The sequence below is a fragment of the Palaemon carinicauda genome, chromosome 3 (genome assembly GCF_036898095.1).
Source record: "Palaemon carinicauda isolate YSFRI2023 chromosome 3, ASM3689809v2, whole genome shotgun sequence".
In the NCBI taxonomy this organism is placed as follows: Eukaryota; Metazoa; Arthropoda; class Malacostraca; order Decapoda; family Palaemonidae; genus Palaemon; species Palaemon carinicauda.
In genome coordinates, this window is record NC_090727.1 from 82151122 (window position 1) to 82169110 (window position 17989).

General features: G+C 34.8%; 1 protein-coding gene and 1 long non-coding RNA gene across 2 annotated transcripts in view; one reads left to right on the forward strand and one right to left on the reverse strand.

Moving 5' to 3' along the window:
• LOC137638860 (uncharacterized) overlaps window positions 1-11149 on the forward strand; it is a 25398-nt gene extending 14249 nt beyond the window's left edge. Inside the window, exons 4-7 of the mRNA XM_068371272.1 lie at window positions 6430-6756; window positions 7653-7773; window positions 8428-8616; window positions 10340-11149. Of these exons, the coding sequence (XP_068227373.1) occupies window positions 6430-6756; window positions 7653-7773; window positions 8428-8616; window positions 10340-10470 (768 nt within the window). The 3' untranslated portion in view covers window positions 10471-11149. The remainder of the gene's footprint in view (window positions 1-6429; window positions 6757-7652; window positions 7774-8427; window positions 8617-10339) is intronic.
• LOC137638354 (uncharacterized) overlaps window positions 1-17989 on the reverse strand; it is a 475922-nt gene that overhangs the window by 208387 nt on the left and 249546 nt on the right. The gene's annotated exons all lie outside the window — the stretch shown is intronic.

Genomic DNA, 17989 nt, shown 5'->3' on the forward strand with positions numbered 1-17989 from the left:
CGTTTCAGAGCCTGGATCAAACATGAAGACAGAGGCTATTTACGAAGAAGTCCAGGTGCCAGGCAATGTTTCCAGAGCACAACAGAAACATGACTTCGAAAATGTCATCTATGGAGCAGTGATTCCGAGACAGGCATGAGGATGGGGGTAATGCAGGGTGATCCTCTGCCTCCCTGGTGGTTTTCATGGATGCCATGAACACAGGAAGAAGGCCATAATCAATATGCAAGTCACGTCCTTTCAGTGGCACGAACTGAGAAAAATAGTACAGATAATATGAATTAAGTTCCTAACAAGAATCTAACTTAGAATCTAACTTACAAGAGAAAAATTTTCATTTTTTTTTCCTAAGTCTATTCCACCTGGCCAAAGATCATGATGATTTAGTTGGAAAGTGAAGCGTTGAAAAAATTCCCTGCTGTTCTCTTGGAGGTAAATAGAATATAATAAATCTATTTGGTGATATCATGTAATTGAAAAGATGTATTAAGGTTACACTGATTCAAAGAGATGATGACCGAGATCTGACTACTCAGATGTGGTAAAAAGTAGAAATATTGATGATTCACTGTAATATCTCTGCCACAATCTCTTTCTGTATAAAATATCTTTACTTTTAGCCAAACAACATTTCCTTATGTTGAAAATGAGACCAGAGCTTAGAATAACTGGTCCTAATCTGAAAGGAAAATGTTATGTACGTGGCCTTTCTAAGTCTCAAAACCCTGTATGGTTTTCATTTCATTGTGGGCACCTTTATTTAATTATTTCTTTAACCTTACAGACTTTATTCTAATGTATGCATATTCAATTTCTTAATTTACATTTTCGTTACATAGTGGCGTAGCTAGAAATTTAGGGTCGGGGGGGGGGCTGACTTAGTAAAGAGAACCTGCTCCCCCTTACCGAATAGTAATTCTAATTGTATACTTCCATTTTTTTTCTGACCCTACTTTGGAGGGACCCCTCTCTTGGAGGCCAAGGGGCGCCTTTTCAAAAAGGTCCCCCACTCTTAGCTACGCCACTGAACAGACTTATATTTGTTTCATAATTTACTTAAGCTTCCAATTAATTTTCATTTATGCATTAATAAGGAGAGACAACATTATTTGAAGCCACATACCATGTGGATTTAAGGAGGCTTTATAAAAATGTTCTCAAAGACCTTGGAGTTTTCATGAGGATTAGGAAATGTCTTTGTGTAATTATAACTGTTTTTAAATGAGTCTTTGAGGACAAAAAAAAAAGAATAAAGAATATTCAAAATAGCATTATTATTATCACTTGTGAATTCCATCTTTTTATTATTATTATTATTATTATTATTATTATTATTATTATTACTTGCTAAGCTACAACCCTAGTTGGAAAAGCAAAATGCTATAAGCCTATAAGCCTGAGGGCTTCAACAAGGAAAGTAGCCCAGTGAGGAAGGGAAATAAGGAAACTACAAATAATTAACAACTAAATTAAAATGATTTAAGAAAAACAACATCAACACAAATCTTTCACATATAAACTATAAAAACTTTAAAAAAACAAGAGGAAGAAAAATAAGATTGAATAGTGTGCCCGAGTGTACCCTCAAGCAAGAGAACTCTACTCCAAGACAGTGAAAGACCATGGTCCAGAGGCTATGGTACTATCCAAGACCAGAGAACAATGGTTTGATTTTGGAGTGTCCTTCTCCTAGAAGAGCAGCTTACCATAGCTAAAGAATCTCTTCTACCTTTACCAAGAGGAAAATAGCCATTGAACAATGAGAGTGCAGTAGTTAACCCCTTGAGAGAAAATTAATTGTTTGGTCATTTCAGTGTTGTCAGGTGTTGGAGGACAGAGGACACTATGTAAAGAATAAGCCAGACTACTCAGTGTATGTGTAGGCAAAAGGAAAATGAACCGTAACCAGAGAGAACGATCCAATACAGTACTGTCTGGCCAGTCTAATTACCCAATAACTCTCTAGCGGTAGTATCTCAACGGATGGCTGGTGCCCTGGCCAACCTACTACCTGGCAAGAAATATATTCGGGTCAGACACTGAAACATAAATGATATGCAGTTACTCCTTAGATCAAGTGTATAAGAGAATATATATATATATATATATATATATATATATATATATATATATATATATACCATATATAACATACAATCTCCAATGCTGTACAGAAATCCCTTGATTGTGGTCAGGAAGTTCGTATGATTAGCCTTGATTTTAGTGCTGCATTTGACCGTGTTAATCATGAGGCCCTTGTTTTCAAACTCAAACAGTTGGGAGTGTGTGAGTCGTTTCTTAGCATAATTATTGATTTTTTAAGTAATAGATCTCAAAGAGTTGTTGTTGATGGCCACCATAGTGAGTATAGGAATGAGATATCCGGTGTTCCACATGGTAGTGTTCTTGGCCCATTACTTTTCATCCTATATACACATGACATGGGGTTTGGCCTACAAAACAAGCTTGCTGTATATGCAGATGATGCTACTCTCTTTGCATCAATTCCATCCCTAGAATGTAGATCTAGGGTTGGTGAATCCCTTAATAGAGATAGCTAAAATTGGTGCATGGTGTAAATTATGGGGTATGAAGTTGAATCCTAACAAAACTAAAAAGTATGATTGTAAGTAGGTCAAAGACGCTGGCTCCTCAACATCCAGTATTGATAATGTTTCTTTAAATTTGTATGACTTTTAAAATTTTAGGTGTGATTCTCGACAGCAAATTTATTGTTGAAAAATACATTAGGTCTGTGTCTTCTTCAATTGCACAAAAATTGGCTTATTGAGAAAGTCTTTTAAGAGTTTTGGTGATCACTCTATTCTGAAGACGTTTTAATTCTTTCATTCTACCTTGTTTTGAGTATTGTTCTCCTGTCTGGTCTTCAGCTGCTGATTCTCATCTTAATTTGTTGGACAGAAACTTACGGTCTATTAAATTTCTTATTCCTGATCTAGATATTAATCTTTGGCACCGTCGTTAAATTAGTTCATTATGCATGTTGCATAAAATTTTTCATAACTCTGACCATCCTTTACATTCAGATCTCCCTGGACAATTCTATCCTGTTCGTAATACTGGGCAGGCAGTTAATTCTTATAGCCAGGCCTTCTCCATCATGAGGCTCAATACTACACAGTATTCTAGAAGTTTTATTCCTGCTGTTACCAAGTTGTCGAATGATATTCCTAATCGGGTAGTTGAATCAGTAGAACTTCAAAAGTTCAAAGTTGGAGCAAATATTTTTATGTTGACCAGGCTGACATGAGTCTTTTTATTGTTTATTTGACATATCTGTTGCTGACGTTGTTAATAGTTTATACAGGGCATATCTGTTTTGACGTTGTTAATAGTTTATACAGGGCATATCTGTTTTGACGTTGTTAATAGGTTATATAGGACATATCTGTTTTGGCGTTGTTACTGTTTTTAGAATGATTTATTGTTAATTTATTCTCACCATTTATTTATTTCCTTATTTCCTCTCCTCACTGGGCTATTTTTTTCTAATGGAGCCCTTGGGCTTATAGCCTTATAGCATCTTACTTTTCCAACTAGGGTAGTAGCTTGGCAAGTAATAATAATAATCATAATCATAATAATAATAATAATAATAATAATTTTATATATATATATATATATATATATATATATATATATATATATATATATGTCACTAACACTCGATGTTTACAATTTTTTACAAAATTAGCCATAAATACCATTCAATATCCAATTCCCTCTTACATGGGATCTTGGACGCACAAGGAAATTCCCTTTAATGATAACTAGCCCAGCCCGGCCAGGGACTCGAACCTATGATCGATAAAAAATAAGGATAAACATTAGACTGTTTTGACCAACCGGCAATTAGATGAAATGAACTAAACCCAAGTAAAATTGGACAATCGTTGCTGGAGGAAATATAGATGACAGATAAGGATGACTAAGAGAAGCAGAGAGAGAGAGAGAGAGAGAGAGAGAGAGAGAGAGAGAGAGAGAGAGAGAGAGAGAGAGAGAGAGAGAGAGAGAGAGGATATCCTTTTTTGAAATGTCAATTGTCAACTGCAAGACGTCATCTCGTCCGCAAAGTAACAAACAGATTAGCGGTGAATGAAACCGGGTGTGGTTTAGTTCAAAAGCACTTGATAATGAATTATCTTTATACATTACAGTGAATTGGTTGTATTAGGAAATGAACCTTTTAATTGACTACTAACTAACACATATCTAGCCTACTGGAATGTCTTTGGTTGCATTTCCGTTGCTAAAACGAAGACGTTTAGTCAGCTTGGAAATCCGGTAGGAAATGTGAATAATACTTACATTTTTTTCTGATCCCAGGACGCCATTAGTTCTTTACTAGTTCTTCACTAGCCTACAGAGACGCAACAAGACAAAGCAATCTTCTTCAGAAGTGATTAAGTGAAAAGAAAAATCAAGTGAAACTTTTTTTCAGTGACGAGCCAAAGAGGAACCATAAATTCATTTCTCCAGAGGACTCAGAAGAGAGTTTGACCAACTGGGATCAATTTCTTGACAGGATTCCAACGACCAACTATGGTGAAACTACTGCTCTTCCCTTTTGCACTGATTCTGGCCTTTGTGTTTGCTCAAGCAGGTAAGAATCACTTCGCTTTAAGGTTAAAAGAGACTTTTTAGCCATGGTAACCAGATCTTTCTAGGAGGAGGACACTCCAAAATCAAACCACTGTTCTCTAGTCTTGGGTAGTGCCATTGCCTCTGTACTATGGTATTTCACTGTCTTGGGGTAGAGTTCTTTTGCTTGAGGGTACACTTGGGCACACTATACTATATATTTTTCTTCCTCTTGTTATTTTGAAGATTTTATAGTTTATATAAGAAAGATATATTTTAATGTTGTTAATGTTATTGAAATATTTTATTTTATTTTTCATTAAGTTTCTTGTTGCTTTTTATTTTCCTTATTTCCTTCCCTCACTGGGCTACTTTCCCAGTTGGAGCCCTTGGGATTATAGCATCTTGCTTTTCTAACAAGAGTTGTAGCATAGCAAGCAATAATAATAATAATAATAATAATAATAATAATAATAATAATTTATGATATACTTTAGTAAGAAAGAAAAATGTGGGTCTTATAAATGCCTTGAAATAAGAATAGAATCTAAGTGGCCTATCAAAGTTTGCTAGAAATTTGGAAGCAAACGATTCTTTAAAATAAAAAAAAAAATTAATATGAATTTCGAAACACATGAAGGATTTCCAGCAAAGCTTCACACAACTTCATGACCGATCTCACAAGGTCTCCCCCTCTTCGACGGAGGTTATGATTCCATTTTTTCAAGGGGATTAACGTCAATTTATTGAAATTATTATTATTAACGGAATCATTACGGTAATCATTAAAATTATTATCATTGAAATTATTAAAATTAATTACTATATATATGGGAACTATATAAACAAATCAAACGATAAACTTTGAAATGTGAATGCATGTATCATTCAAAAAGGCAGCTCAGTTGCATATTATTATTATTATTATTATTATTATTATTATTATTATTATTATTATTATTATTATTATTATTATTATTATTATTATTATTAGCTAAGCTACAACCAAAGTTTGAAAAGCTGGATGCTACAGTACCCAGAGCTCCAACAGGAAAAAATAGCCCAGCGAGGAAAGGAAATAAGGAAATAAATAAACTATTTGAGAAGTAATGAACAATTGAGATTAAAATATGTAACTACCAAAGAGGAACACCACTGCAGCCCACTCTCCAGTGACTGAATCCTACATGCCCAGCCCTTCGCCAAGGACTTGGGCTAAGAGTTAGTAGTAAGAATTCCTTCATAACGTCATGAAAATACGGAATAAAGTGCTTGCTTGACGTTCATTATCATATTAAACATTTGACAAAAAATTAGAAAGAATTTTTAAACTGTTATTAGGTGAAACTATAAGAGAGATTACTCGAGTGCCATATGTGGATGAGATTATGGTGAGATGTAGATGGAGATGGTCTGGGCATGCTCTTCGCACTCCCCAAGAGAGATTAGTTCACAAAACTTTTAACTAGGCTCCACAAGGCACTAGAAGAGTTGGAAGACCCAGACCTACATGTTTGGCGTGAAGTAGGAGATGTTGAATAGAAAGATATTGATTTAAAACCTCAAGCTTGAGACGAATGGCCAAATCTAACCAAGACCATTGCGTCGATATGCGTAGGATGATGATGATGATGATGATGATGACTAAATATTTATATTTCAGTCGTTGTCTTCAGACTTTGAGACACTACGTAGCAGCTACTTTTTACTACATGAACCAAATTAACCTATTGATGTTTGGAATGGCGATATCCTGTCTTAAAGCCTTCCCTAAATTCCCAATATATTACTTCCCTAAGACTAGTTATTTTCACTGGTTCCTAACAGAGTAATGAAGAACTTTTTAAAATTCAAGTTAAAATTACAGTGTGTCTTATAACACAGTTTGCTTTAAGCATTCTTTTACAATGTCCAAACTCATTCTCTCTTCCAGATGACAAATTCTCCATCTCTGATGCGAATAATACTGTCAACTTCACAGCTGCAGTTTATTCCTACACTGCTCTAGCTTCCTGGACCAGCGATATGAACAACAAAATCACCTTCGAAGGATTTCAGAATTTAATAAGCAATCCTCAGCGACTATTTAAATATATATCCAATTCATCCCAATCAAATACATGGAATTTATTTACAATTCATAGAAGAAATTGGGTAAGTATCAAAAGTCTCCGATTACTCAATGAATTCTCTGACCCCACAAAACCGTAATGATGCAACCAGGAAATAAAAACAAAAATAAATAATTTATTGATGATTACTTTTAAAAAACAATTCTTTTGTGAACACTTTCTTTAGCTTTCAAAGTTAAATAATTGTTTCATTTTAAATCAAAGATGAAAATTTTCAAGTTAACTTTGAATACAAAAGTCTTAGTTTATTGCATAATCATTGTCAAAAAGGGTCTCTTAACGGTTTAAAAGTCCTTTATGAAGGGGAGAGGCAAGGGACAGTGACAATACCCTAGCAGGACAATGCCCTATGCACATTTTGCACTAGTTTCATGCAAATTGGATAAAAATTGACCACGATATAGCAAAAAGATGTTTTTGACCTTTACATGGCCTTGAACTTTGACCCAATAACTTCAAAAATATAATCAAATTGTCGTTGGATCATGGCCAATCATCCCACCAAATTTTATGAGATTCGGTCAAATAGATTTTGAGTTATGCGAATCACAAACGAACAAACACACAAACATAAATAAATAGATACATGCCTATCAAATCATGAACCTTCACAACGAAGTTGATGAGGTAATAAAATTCTTTCTTAATTGTTCTTTCATATTCCAAATAAATATTCATACTCACTTTTGAGCTACCAAACAATCAAAGGATAAAACCATTTCTGTACACTGCTGTTAGTTACATCATTAAGGTATTTTCTGCTTCTATGTGTCATTAACTGATAAGTAAAACTATAATAAAATTGGTTTACAATTGATCTTTCTAACTGGCGAATGATTGTTAGCTTAATATAACGAATATATCAAATGTTGTGGAAAATTTTCAATGCAATGTCTTTTCAAAGTTTTTCTCTCCAAGGAAGTGGAAATTCATCCAGGCAACAGAACATATACGGCATATTGGCAATATGATTTAAGAATCACAATCAAGAGCACCAAAAAGACCTACTGGAGATTTTGTGTCGACGCATATCAATGTGGTGAGTCAATGTTCTTTTATATCCTCTTTTGGAAAGCCTTCGATTTCTATATATTCCTAATACTGTATCATGAAATTAATATATTCACAATGTTAATTAAAAAAATATTTCAGTTTTATATCTACGCTCTGTGATACTCAAAATACCTAAGAATGTATACGGCAGACAGATCTTGTAGTTCCTGTAGTGCATGTGGTTTCCTTGTGTGACAGGATCAAGAAAACAGCTCTTAAAGTAAAGTCGAATCAAGTATGGTCATTTGGACTAACAACAGAGCAAATGCATCTGTCCCATCCTAATATCTCGTGTTTTTCATATTCTTTCTCAGCTCACTTTCTTAGTAACATCCATCTCCTTGGCTCTGCGATTTGATTTGGGCTATGCTGTTTAACCAGTGGTGAAAGTGTTTGAGTATATCTAAGATCAGCAAAGCTGTACTAGTCAAGGCCACCAATGCTAGGTTGGTTTAATGTGAGTGATCAGACGAAAATCTACCGCCAGCACCAATCCGCACTGGCCAGCGTGATGATGAAATCTGGCCAAACACCAAATATGAATTGACATATCTGACGTCTTTGTCCTGCTGTGGACTAGAAACTAATGCATTTTATGTAGTTGTTTAAGCTAAGCTAATCTAACAAAACTCTATTGCAGATCTTCCAGCACCAGTTCCCCCTGCAACGAAAAGCACTAATGACTCATGCACTGTTCCAACGCCAAGCACCAGAGAGACTGCTCTGAACTTCACATCAATTGTTTTACTAAGTATCTGTTGTGTGTTGGTCGCGATCGTCATAGGAATGGCTGTTTACATCATCCGAGGGAGAAGAGCTTCACTTAATGGTAAATATTTGCTGTGAATAAGGCTTATTCTCTTTAAGACTAACGATTATCACCGTTTCAAAGTGGGTAGTTTCCTCTACTGAAGTTGAAGATTTGTTTAACCCTATCTTATAGACAATTCTGTCATATTATATACACATTCTTTAACATAGATAAGTGATAATACAGCCAATAGATATAGCCCTATAAACATTCCTGACATTCACAAAAGCACAGAAACTTACAAGCAGAACAACTATACCTTTTATTTGACGGCACAAGCGGTGGTTGAGAACCCAATGTTGAGAGAAACCTGATTTTTAAAAAATTAGTTACTGCCAAAATTACTGCCTGATTTCGTACCCAAAATATTAAGGATTCAAATCAGGCACAACGTTTTGCATACTATCAAGTTAAAATCAGGTTATGTTGTTATTGAAAAAGGGGTTTCTCTAATGGTCCCATAATCTGTCTCAGGTACTCTGAAACCGTTAACCCTGTGATGGAAAAAGACAAGTATTCCGTCTTGGATGCTGCAGCTGACAGAATAGATATCTGTTTCCTAAAATGAAACTTATGAGGGTTTTGGTAGACTATTGGAAACGTCCCTGTCTGGCGATATGCTGGACCGGGGTTTGGGACTCACTCAAACTTGATAGTTTCTAGTAGTGTCTGCAATCTCACCATCCTTGTGAGCTAAGGAAGGCAGCTTTCGGGAGAGTCTATAGGTCTACCTGCTGAGTCATCAGCAGCCATTGCCTGGCCCTCCCTGGTCCTAACTCAGGCATTGATCATACGTATATTTGATCAGTCACTAGGACATTATTGCTGTTCCTCGCCTTTGCAATTCATGAGCGACCTTTAAATAAAAAACAAAACTATTCTTTGAGAGTAGAGGTCGTTTACAATCGAAATTTGTATCTAAATCGGAAGAGGTTTAAGTCAAACGTTAGGAAGCAATTATATGGGATCACAAATCAATAAAATATATAAAAAAAAAATTCTGGAATTGCATGATGTAAAACCTATTTTATATGGTGTAAAATGTGAATAACAAGATGTGTATAACACCAAGAAATGTAGAACATCGCATAAAAATAGAATAATAACAATTAAGTAAATCTTCGTCTTCACCTTAAATGAAAAAGACAATTTCAGATATAATCTACAACAAACCTTTTAATACGTAATCAAATGTACAGTAGGACACAGGAATTCCTGGCACATCTTGCTCTGAGAAAGTGCACCTAATCGACCCTTACTCCGGAGCAAAAACTCACCATGCAGTAAAGGCGTGGCAGGGTGCACTCCCCCAGAGCGAGGTGGACCATGCATTCCTGTGTCCAACTGTACCTTATGTGGACACAGGAATTATACTCCGTTCGATGTTCTCTTTTCTTGGGCTTATGAAAAAGCCATTGTTCTCAAGTCTTGGGTAGTGCCAGAGCCTCTGTACCATGGTCTTCCACTGTCTAGGGTTAAAGTTCTCTTGCTTGAGGGTACACTCGGGCATACTACTCTATCTTATTTCTCTTCCTCTTTTTTTTTTGTTTAAGTTTTCATAGTTTATATAGGAGATATTCATTTTAATGTTGTTACTGCTCTTGAAATATTGTATTTTTCTTTGTTTCCTTTCCTTACTGGGCCATTTTCCCTGTTGGAGCCCCTGAGCCTATATCATCCTGCCTTTCCAACTAGGCTTGTAGCTTAGCAAGTAATAATAACAATAATAATTCCGTTTCAGAGTCTGGATCGAACATGAATTCAGAGGCTATTTACGAAGAGGTCGAGCTGTCAGGCAATGTTTCCAGAGCACAACAGAACCATGACTTCGAAAACGTCATCTATGGAGCAGTGATTCCGAGACAGGCATGAGGACGGGGGTAATGCAGGGTGATCCTCTGCCTTCTTGGTGTTTTTCATGGATGCCATGAACACAGGAAGAAGGCCATAATCAATATGCAAGTCACGTCCTTTCAGTGGCACGAACTGAGAAAAATAGTACAGATAATATGAATAATGTTCCTAACAAGAATCTAACTTAGAATCTAACTTACAGGAGAGAAATTTTAAATTTTTTCCTAAGTCTATTCCACCTGGCCAAAGATCATGATGATTTAGTTGGAAAGTGAAGCGTTGAAAAAATTCCCTGCTGTTCTCTTGGAGGTAAATAGAATATAATAAATCTATTTGGTGATATCATGTAATTGAAAAGATGTATTAAGGTTACACTGATTCAAAGAGATGATGACCGAGATCTGACTACTCAGATGTGGTAAAAAGTAGAAATATTGATGATTCACTGTAATATCTCTGCCACAATCTCTTTCTGTATAAAATATCTTTACTTTTAGCCAAACAACATTTCCTTATGTTGAAAATGAGACCAGAGCTTAGAATAACTGGTCCTAATCTGAAAGGAAAATGTTATGTAGGTGGCCTTTTCTAAGTCTCAAAACCCTGTATGGTTTTCATTTCATTGTGGGCACCTTTATTTAATTGTTTCTTTAACCTTACAGACTTTATTCTAATGTATGCATATTCAATTCCTGTATTTACATTTTCGTTACATAGTGGCTTAGCTAGAAATTTAGGGTCGGGGGGGGGGGGGGGGGGCTGACTTAGTAAAGACAACCTGCTCCCCCTTACCGAATAGTAATTCTAATTGTATACTTCCATTTTTTTTCTGACCCTACTTTGGAGGGACCCCTCTCTTGGAGGCCAAGGGGCACCTTTTCAAAAAGGTCCCCCACTCTTAGCTACGCCACTGAACAGACTTATATTTGTTTCATAATTTACTTAAGCTTCCAATTAATTTTCATTTATGCATTAATAAGGAGAGACAACATTATTTGAAGCCACATACCATGTGGATCTAATGAGGCTCTTACTTTCATGTCTGGCAAATAGAAATGTTCTCAAAGACCATGGAGTTTTCATGAGTATTAGGAAATGTCTTTGTGTAATTATAACTGTTTTTAAATGAGTCTTTGAGGACAAAAAAAAAAAATAAAGAATATTCAAAATAGCATTATTATTATTATCACTTGTGAATTCCATCTTTTTATTATTATTATTATTATTATTATTATTATTATTATTATTATTATTATTATTATTATTACTTGCTAAACTACAACCCTAGTTGGAAAAGCAAAGTACTATAAGCCTATAATCCTGAGGGCTTCAACAAGGAAAGTAGCCCAGTGAGGAAGGGAAATAAGGAAACTACAAATAATTAACAACTAAATTAAAATAATTTAAGAAAAACAACATCAACACAAATCTTTCACATATAAACTATAAAAACTTTAAAAAAACAAGAGGAAGAAAAATAAGATTGAATAGTGTGCCCGAGTGTACCCTCAAGCAAGAGAACTCTACTCCAAGACAGTGAAAGACCATGGTCCAGAGGCTATGGTACTATCCAAGACCAGAGAACAATGGTTTGATTTTGGAGTGTCCTTCTCCTAGAAGAGCAGCTTACCATAGCTAAAGAATCTCTTCTACCTTTACCAAGAGGAAAATAGCCATTGAACAATTAGAGTGCAGTAGTTAACCCCTTAAGAGAAAATGAATTGTTTGGTCATTTCAGTGTTGTCAGGTGTTGGAGGACAGAGGACACTATGTAAAGAATAAGCCAGACTACTCAGTGTATGTGTAGGCAAAAGGAAAATGAACCGTAACCAGAGAGAACGATCCAATACAGTACTGTCTGGCCAGTCTAATTACCCAATAACTCTCTAGCGGTAGTATCTCAACGGATGGCTGGTGCCCTGGCCAACCTACTACCTGGCAAGAAATATATTCGGGTCAGACACTGAAACATAAATGATATGCACTTACTCCTTAGATCAAGTGTATAAGAGATATATATATATATATATATATATATATATATATATATACATATATATATATACCATATATAACATACAATCTCCAATGCTGTACAGAAATCCCTTGATTGTGGTCAGGAAGTTCGTATGATTAGCCTTGATTTTAGTGCTGCCTTTGACCGTGTTAATCATGAGGCCCTTGTTTTCAAACTCAAACAGTTGGGAGTGTGTGAGTCGTTTCTTAGCATAATTATTGATTTTTTAAGTAATAGATCTCAAAGAGTTGTTGTTGATGGCCACCATAGTGAGTATAGGAATGAGATATCCGGTGTTCCACATGGTAGTGTTCTTGGCCCATTACTTTTCATCCTATATACACATGACATGGGGTTTGGCCTACAAAACAAGCTTGCTGTATATGCAGATGATGCTACTCTCTTTGCATCAATTCCATCCCTAGAATGTAGATCTAGGGTTGGTGAATCCCTTAATAGAGATAGCTAAAATTGGTGCTTGGTGTAAATTATGGGGTATGAAGTTGAATCCTAACAAAACTAAAAAGTATGATTGTAAGTAGGTCAAGGACGCTGGCTCCTCAACATCCAGTATTGATAATGTTTCTTTAAATTTGTATGACTTTTAAAATTTTAGGTGTGATTCTCGACAGCAAATTTATTGTTGAAAAACACATTAGGTCTGTGTCTTCTTCAATTGCACAAAAATTGGCTTATTGAGAAAGTCTTTTAAGAGTTTTGGTGATCACTCTATTCTGAAGACGTTTTAATTCTTTCATTCTACCTTGTTTTGAGTATTGTTCTCCTGTCTGGTCTTCAGCTGCTGATTCTCATCTTAATTTGTTGGACAGAAACTTACGGTCTATTAAATTTCTTATTCCTGATCTAGATATTAATCTTTGGCACCGTCGTTAAATTAGTTCATTATGCATGTTGCATAAAATTTTTCATAACTCTGACCATCCTTTACATTCAGATCTCCCTGGACAATTCTATCCTGTTCGTAATACTGGGCAGGCAGTTAATTCTTATAGCCAGGCCTTCTCCATCATGAGGCTCAATACTACACAGTATTCTAGAAGTTTTATTCCTGCTGTTACCAAGTTGTCGAATGATATTCCTAATCGGGTAGTTGAATCAGTAGAACTTCAAAAGTTCAAAGTTGGAGCAAATATTTTTATGTTGACCAGGCTGACATGAGTCTTTTTATTGTTTATTTGACATATCTGTTGCTGACGTTGTTAATAGTTTATATAGGACATATCTGTTTTGACGTTGTTAATAGGTTATATAGGACATATCTGTTTTGGCGTTGTTACTGTTTTTAGAATGATTTATTGTTAATTTATTCTCACCATTTATTTATTTCCTTATTTCCTCTCCTCACTGGGCTATTTTTTTCTAATGGAGCCCTTGGGCTTATAGCCTTATAGCATCTTACTTTTCCAACTAGGGTAGTAGCTTGGCAAGTAATAATAATAATAATAATAATAATAATAATAATAATAATAATAATAATAATATATATATATATATATATATATATATATATATATATATATATATATATATATATATATGTCACTAACACTCGATGTTTACAATTTTTTACAAAATTAGCCATAAATACCATTCAATATCCAATTCCCTCTTACATGGGATCTTGGACGCACAAGGAAATTCCCTTTAATGATAACTAGCCCAGCCCGGCCAGGGACTCGAACCTATGATCGATAAAAAATAAGGATAAACATTAGACTGTTTTGACCAACCGGCAATTAGATGAAATGAACTAAACCCAAGTAAAATTGGACAATCGTTGCTGGAGGAAATATAGATGACAGATAAGGATGACTAAGAGAAGCAGAGAGAGAGAGAGAGAGAGAGAGAGAGAGAGAGAGAGAGAGAGAGAGAGAGAGAGAGAGAGAGGATATCCTTTTTTGAAATGTCAATTGTCAACTGCAAGACGTCATCTCGTCCGCAAAGTAACAAACAGATTAGCGGTGAATGAAACCGGGTGTGGTTTAGTTCAAAAGCACTTGATAATGAATTATCTTTATACATTACAGTGAATTGGTTGTATTAGGAAATGAACCTTTTAATTGACTACTAACTAACACATATCTAGCCTACTGGAATGTCTTTGGTTGCATTTCCGTTGCTAAAACGAAGACGTTTAGTCAGCTTGGAAATCCGGTAGGAAATGTGAATAATACTTACATTTTTTTCTGATCCCAGGACGCCATTAGTTCTTTACTAGTTCTTCACTAGCCTACAGAGACGCAACAAGACAAAGCTCTTCTTCAGAAGTGATTAAGTGAAAAGAAAAATCAAGTGAAACTTTTTTTCAGTGACGAGCCAAAGAGGAACCATAAATTCATTTCTCCAGAGGACTCAGAAGAGAGTTTGACCAACTGGGATCAATTTCTTGACAGGATTCCAACGACCAACTATGGTGAAACTACTGCTCTTCCCTTTTGCACTGATTCTGGCCTTTGTGTTTGCTCAAGCAGGTAAGAATCACTTCGCTTTAAGGTTAAAAGAGACTTTTTAGCCATGGTAACCAGATCTTTCTAGGAGGAGGACACTCCAAAATCAAACCAATGTTCTCTAGTCTTGGGTAGTGCCATTGCCTCTGTACTATGGTATTTCACTGTCTTGGGGTAGAGTTCTTTTGCTTGAGGGTACACTTGGGCACACTATACTATATATTTTTCTTCCTCTTGTTATTTTGAAGATTTTATAGTTTATATAAGAAAGATATATTTTAATGTTGTTAATGTTATTGAAATATTTTATTTTATTTTTCATTAAGTTTCTTGTTGCTTTTTATTTTCCTTATTTCCTTCCCTCACTGGGCTACTTTCCCAGTTGGAGCCCTTGGGATTATAGCATCTTGCTTTTCTAACAAGAGTTGTAGCATAGCAAGCAATAATAATAATAATAATAATAATAATAATAATAATAATAATTTATGATATACTTTAGTAAGAAAGAAAAATGTGGGTCTTATAAATGCCTTGAAATAAGAATAGAATCTAAGTGGCCTATCAAAGTTTGCTAGAAATTTGGAAGCAAACGATTCTTTAAAATAAAAAAAAAAATTAATATGAATTTCGAAACACATGAAGGATTTCCAGCAAAGCTTCACACAACTTCATGACCGATCTCACAAGGTCTCCCCCTCTTCGACGGAGGTTATGATTCCATTTTTTCAAGGGGATTAACGTCAATTTATTGAAATTATTATTATTAACGGAATCATTACGGTAATCATTAAAATTATTATCATTGAAATTATTAAAATTAATTACTATATATATGGGAACTATATAAACAAATCAAACGATAAACTTTGAAATGTGAATGCATGTATCATTCAAAAAGGCAGCTCAGTTGCTTATTATTATTATTATTATTATTATTATTATTATTATTATTATTATTATTATTATTATTATTATTATTATTAGCTAAGCTACAACCAAAGTTTGAAAAGCTGGATGCTACAGTACCCAGAGCTCCAACAGGGAAAAATAGCCCAGCGAGGAAAGGAAATAAGGAAATAAATAAACTATTTGAGAAGTAATGAACAATTGAGATTAAAATATGTAACTACCAAAGAGGAACACCACTGCAGCCCACTCTCCAGTGACTGAATCCTACATGCCCAGCCCTTCGCCAAGGACTTGGGCTAAGAGTTAGTAGTAAGAATTCCTTCATAACGTCATGAAAATACGGAATAAAGTGCTTGCTTGACGTTCATTATCATATTAAACATTTGACAAAAAATTAGAAAGAATTTTTAAACTGTTATTAGGTGAAACTATAAGAGAGATTACTCGAGTGCCATATGTGGATGAGATTATGGTGAGATGTAGATGGAGATGGTCTGGGCATGCTCTTCGCACTCCCCAAGAGAGATTAGTTCACAAAACTTTTAACTAGGCTCCACAAGGCACTAGAAGAGTTGGAAGACCCAGACCTACATGTTTGGCGTGAAGTAGGAGATGTTGAATAGAAAGATATTGATTTAAAACCTCAAGCTTGAGACGAATGGCCAAATCTAACCAAGACCATTGCGTCGATATGCGTAGGATGATGATGATGATGATGATGATGACTAAATATTTATATTTCAGTCGTTGTCTTCAGACTTTGAGACACTACGTAGCAGCTACTTTTTACTACATGAACCAAATTAACCTATTGATGTTTGGAATGGCGATATCCTGTCTTAAAGCCTTCCCTAAATTCCCAATATATTACTTCCCTAAGACTAGTTATTTTCACTGGTTCCTAACAGAGTAATGAAGAACTTTTTAAAATTCAAGTTAAAATTACAGTGTGTCTTATAACACAGTTTGCTTTAAGCATTCTTTTACAATGTCCAAACTCATTCTCTCTTCCAGATGACAAATTCTCCATCTCTGATGCGAATAATACTGTCAACTTCACAGCTGCAGTTTATTCCTACACTGCTCTAGCTTCCTGGACCAGCGATATGAACAACAAAATCACCTTCGAAGGATTTCAGAATTTAATAAGCAATCCTCAGCGACTATTTAAATATATATCCAATTCATCCCAATCAAATACATGGAATTTATTTACAATTCATAGAAGAAATTGGGTAAGTATCAAAAGTCTCCGATTACTCAATGAATTCTCTGACCCCACAAAACCGTAATGATGCAACCAGGAAATAAAAACAAAAATAAATAATTTATTGATGATTACTTTTAAAAAACAATTCTTTTGTGAACACTTTCTTTAGCTTTCAAAGTTAAATAATTGTTTCATTTTAAATCAAAGATGAAAATTTTCAAGTTAACTTTGAATACAAAAGTCTTAGTTTATTGCATAATCATTGTCAAAAAGGGTCTCTTAACGGTTTAAAAGTCCTTTATGAAGGGGAGAGGCAAGGGACAGTGACAATACCCTAGCAGGACAATGCCCTATGCACATTTTGCACTAGTTTCATGCAAATTGGATAAAAATTGACCACGATATAGCAAAAAGATGTTTTTGACCTTTACATGGCCTTGAACTTTGACCCAATAACTTCAAAAATATAATCAAATTGTCGTTGGATCATGGCCAATCATCCCACCAAATTTTATGAGATTCGGTCAAATAGATTTTGAGTTATGCGAATCACAAACGAACAAACACACAAACATAAATAAATAGATACATGCCTATCAAATCATGAACCTTCACAACGAAGTTGATGAGGTAATAAAATTCTTTCTTAATTGTTCTTTCATATTCCAAATAAATATTCATACTCACTTTTGAGCTACCAAACAATCAAAGGATAAAACCATTTCTGTACACTGCTGTTAGTTACATCATTAAGGTATTTTCTGCTTCTATGTGTCATTAACTGATAAGTAAAACTATAATAAAATTGGTTTACAATTGATCTTTCTAACTGGCGAATGATTGTTAGCTTAATATAACGAATATATCAAATGTTGTGGAAAATTTTCAATGCAATGTCTTTTCAAAGTTTTTCTCTCCTGGAAATTCATATAT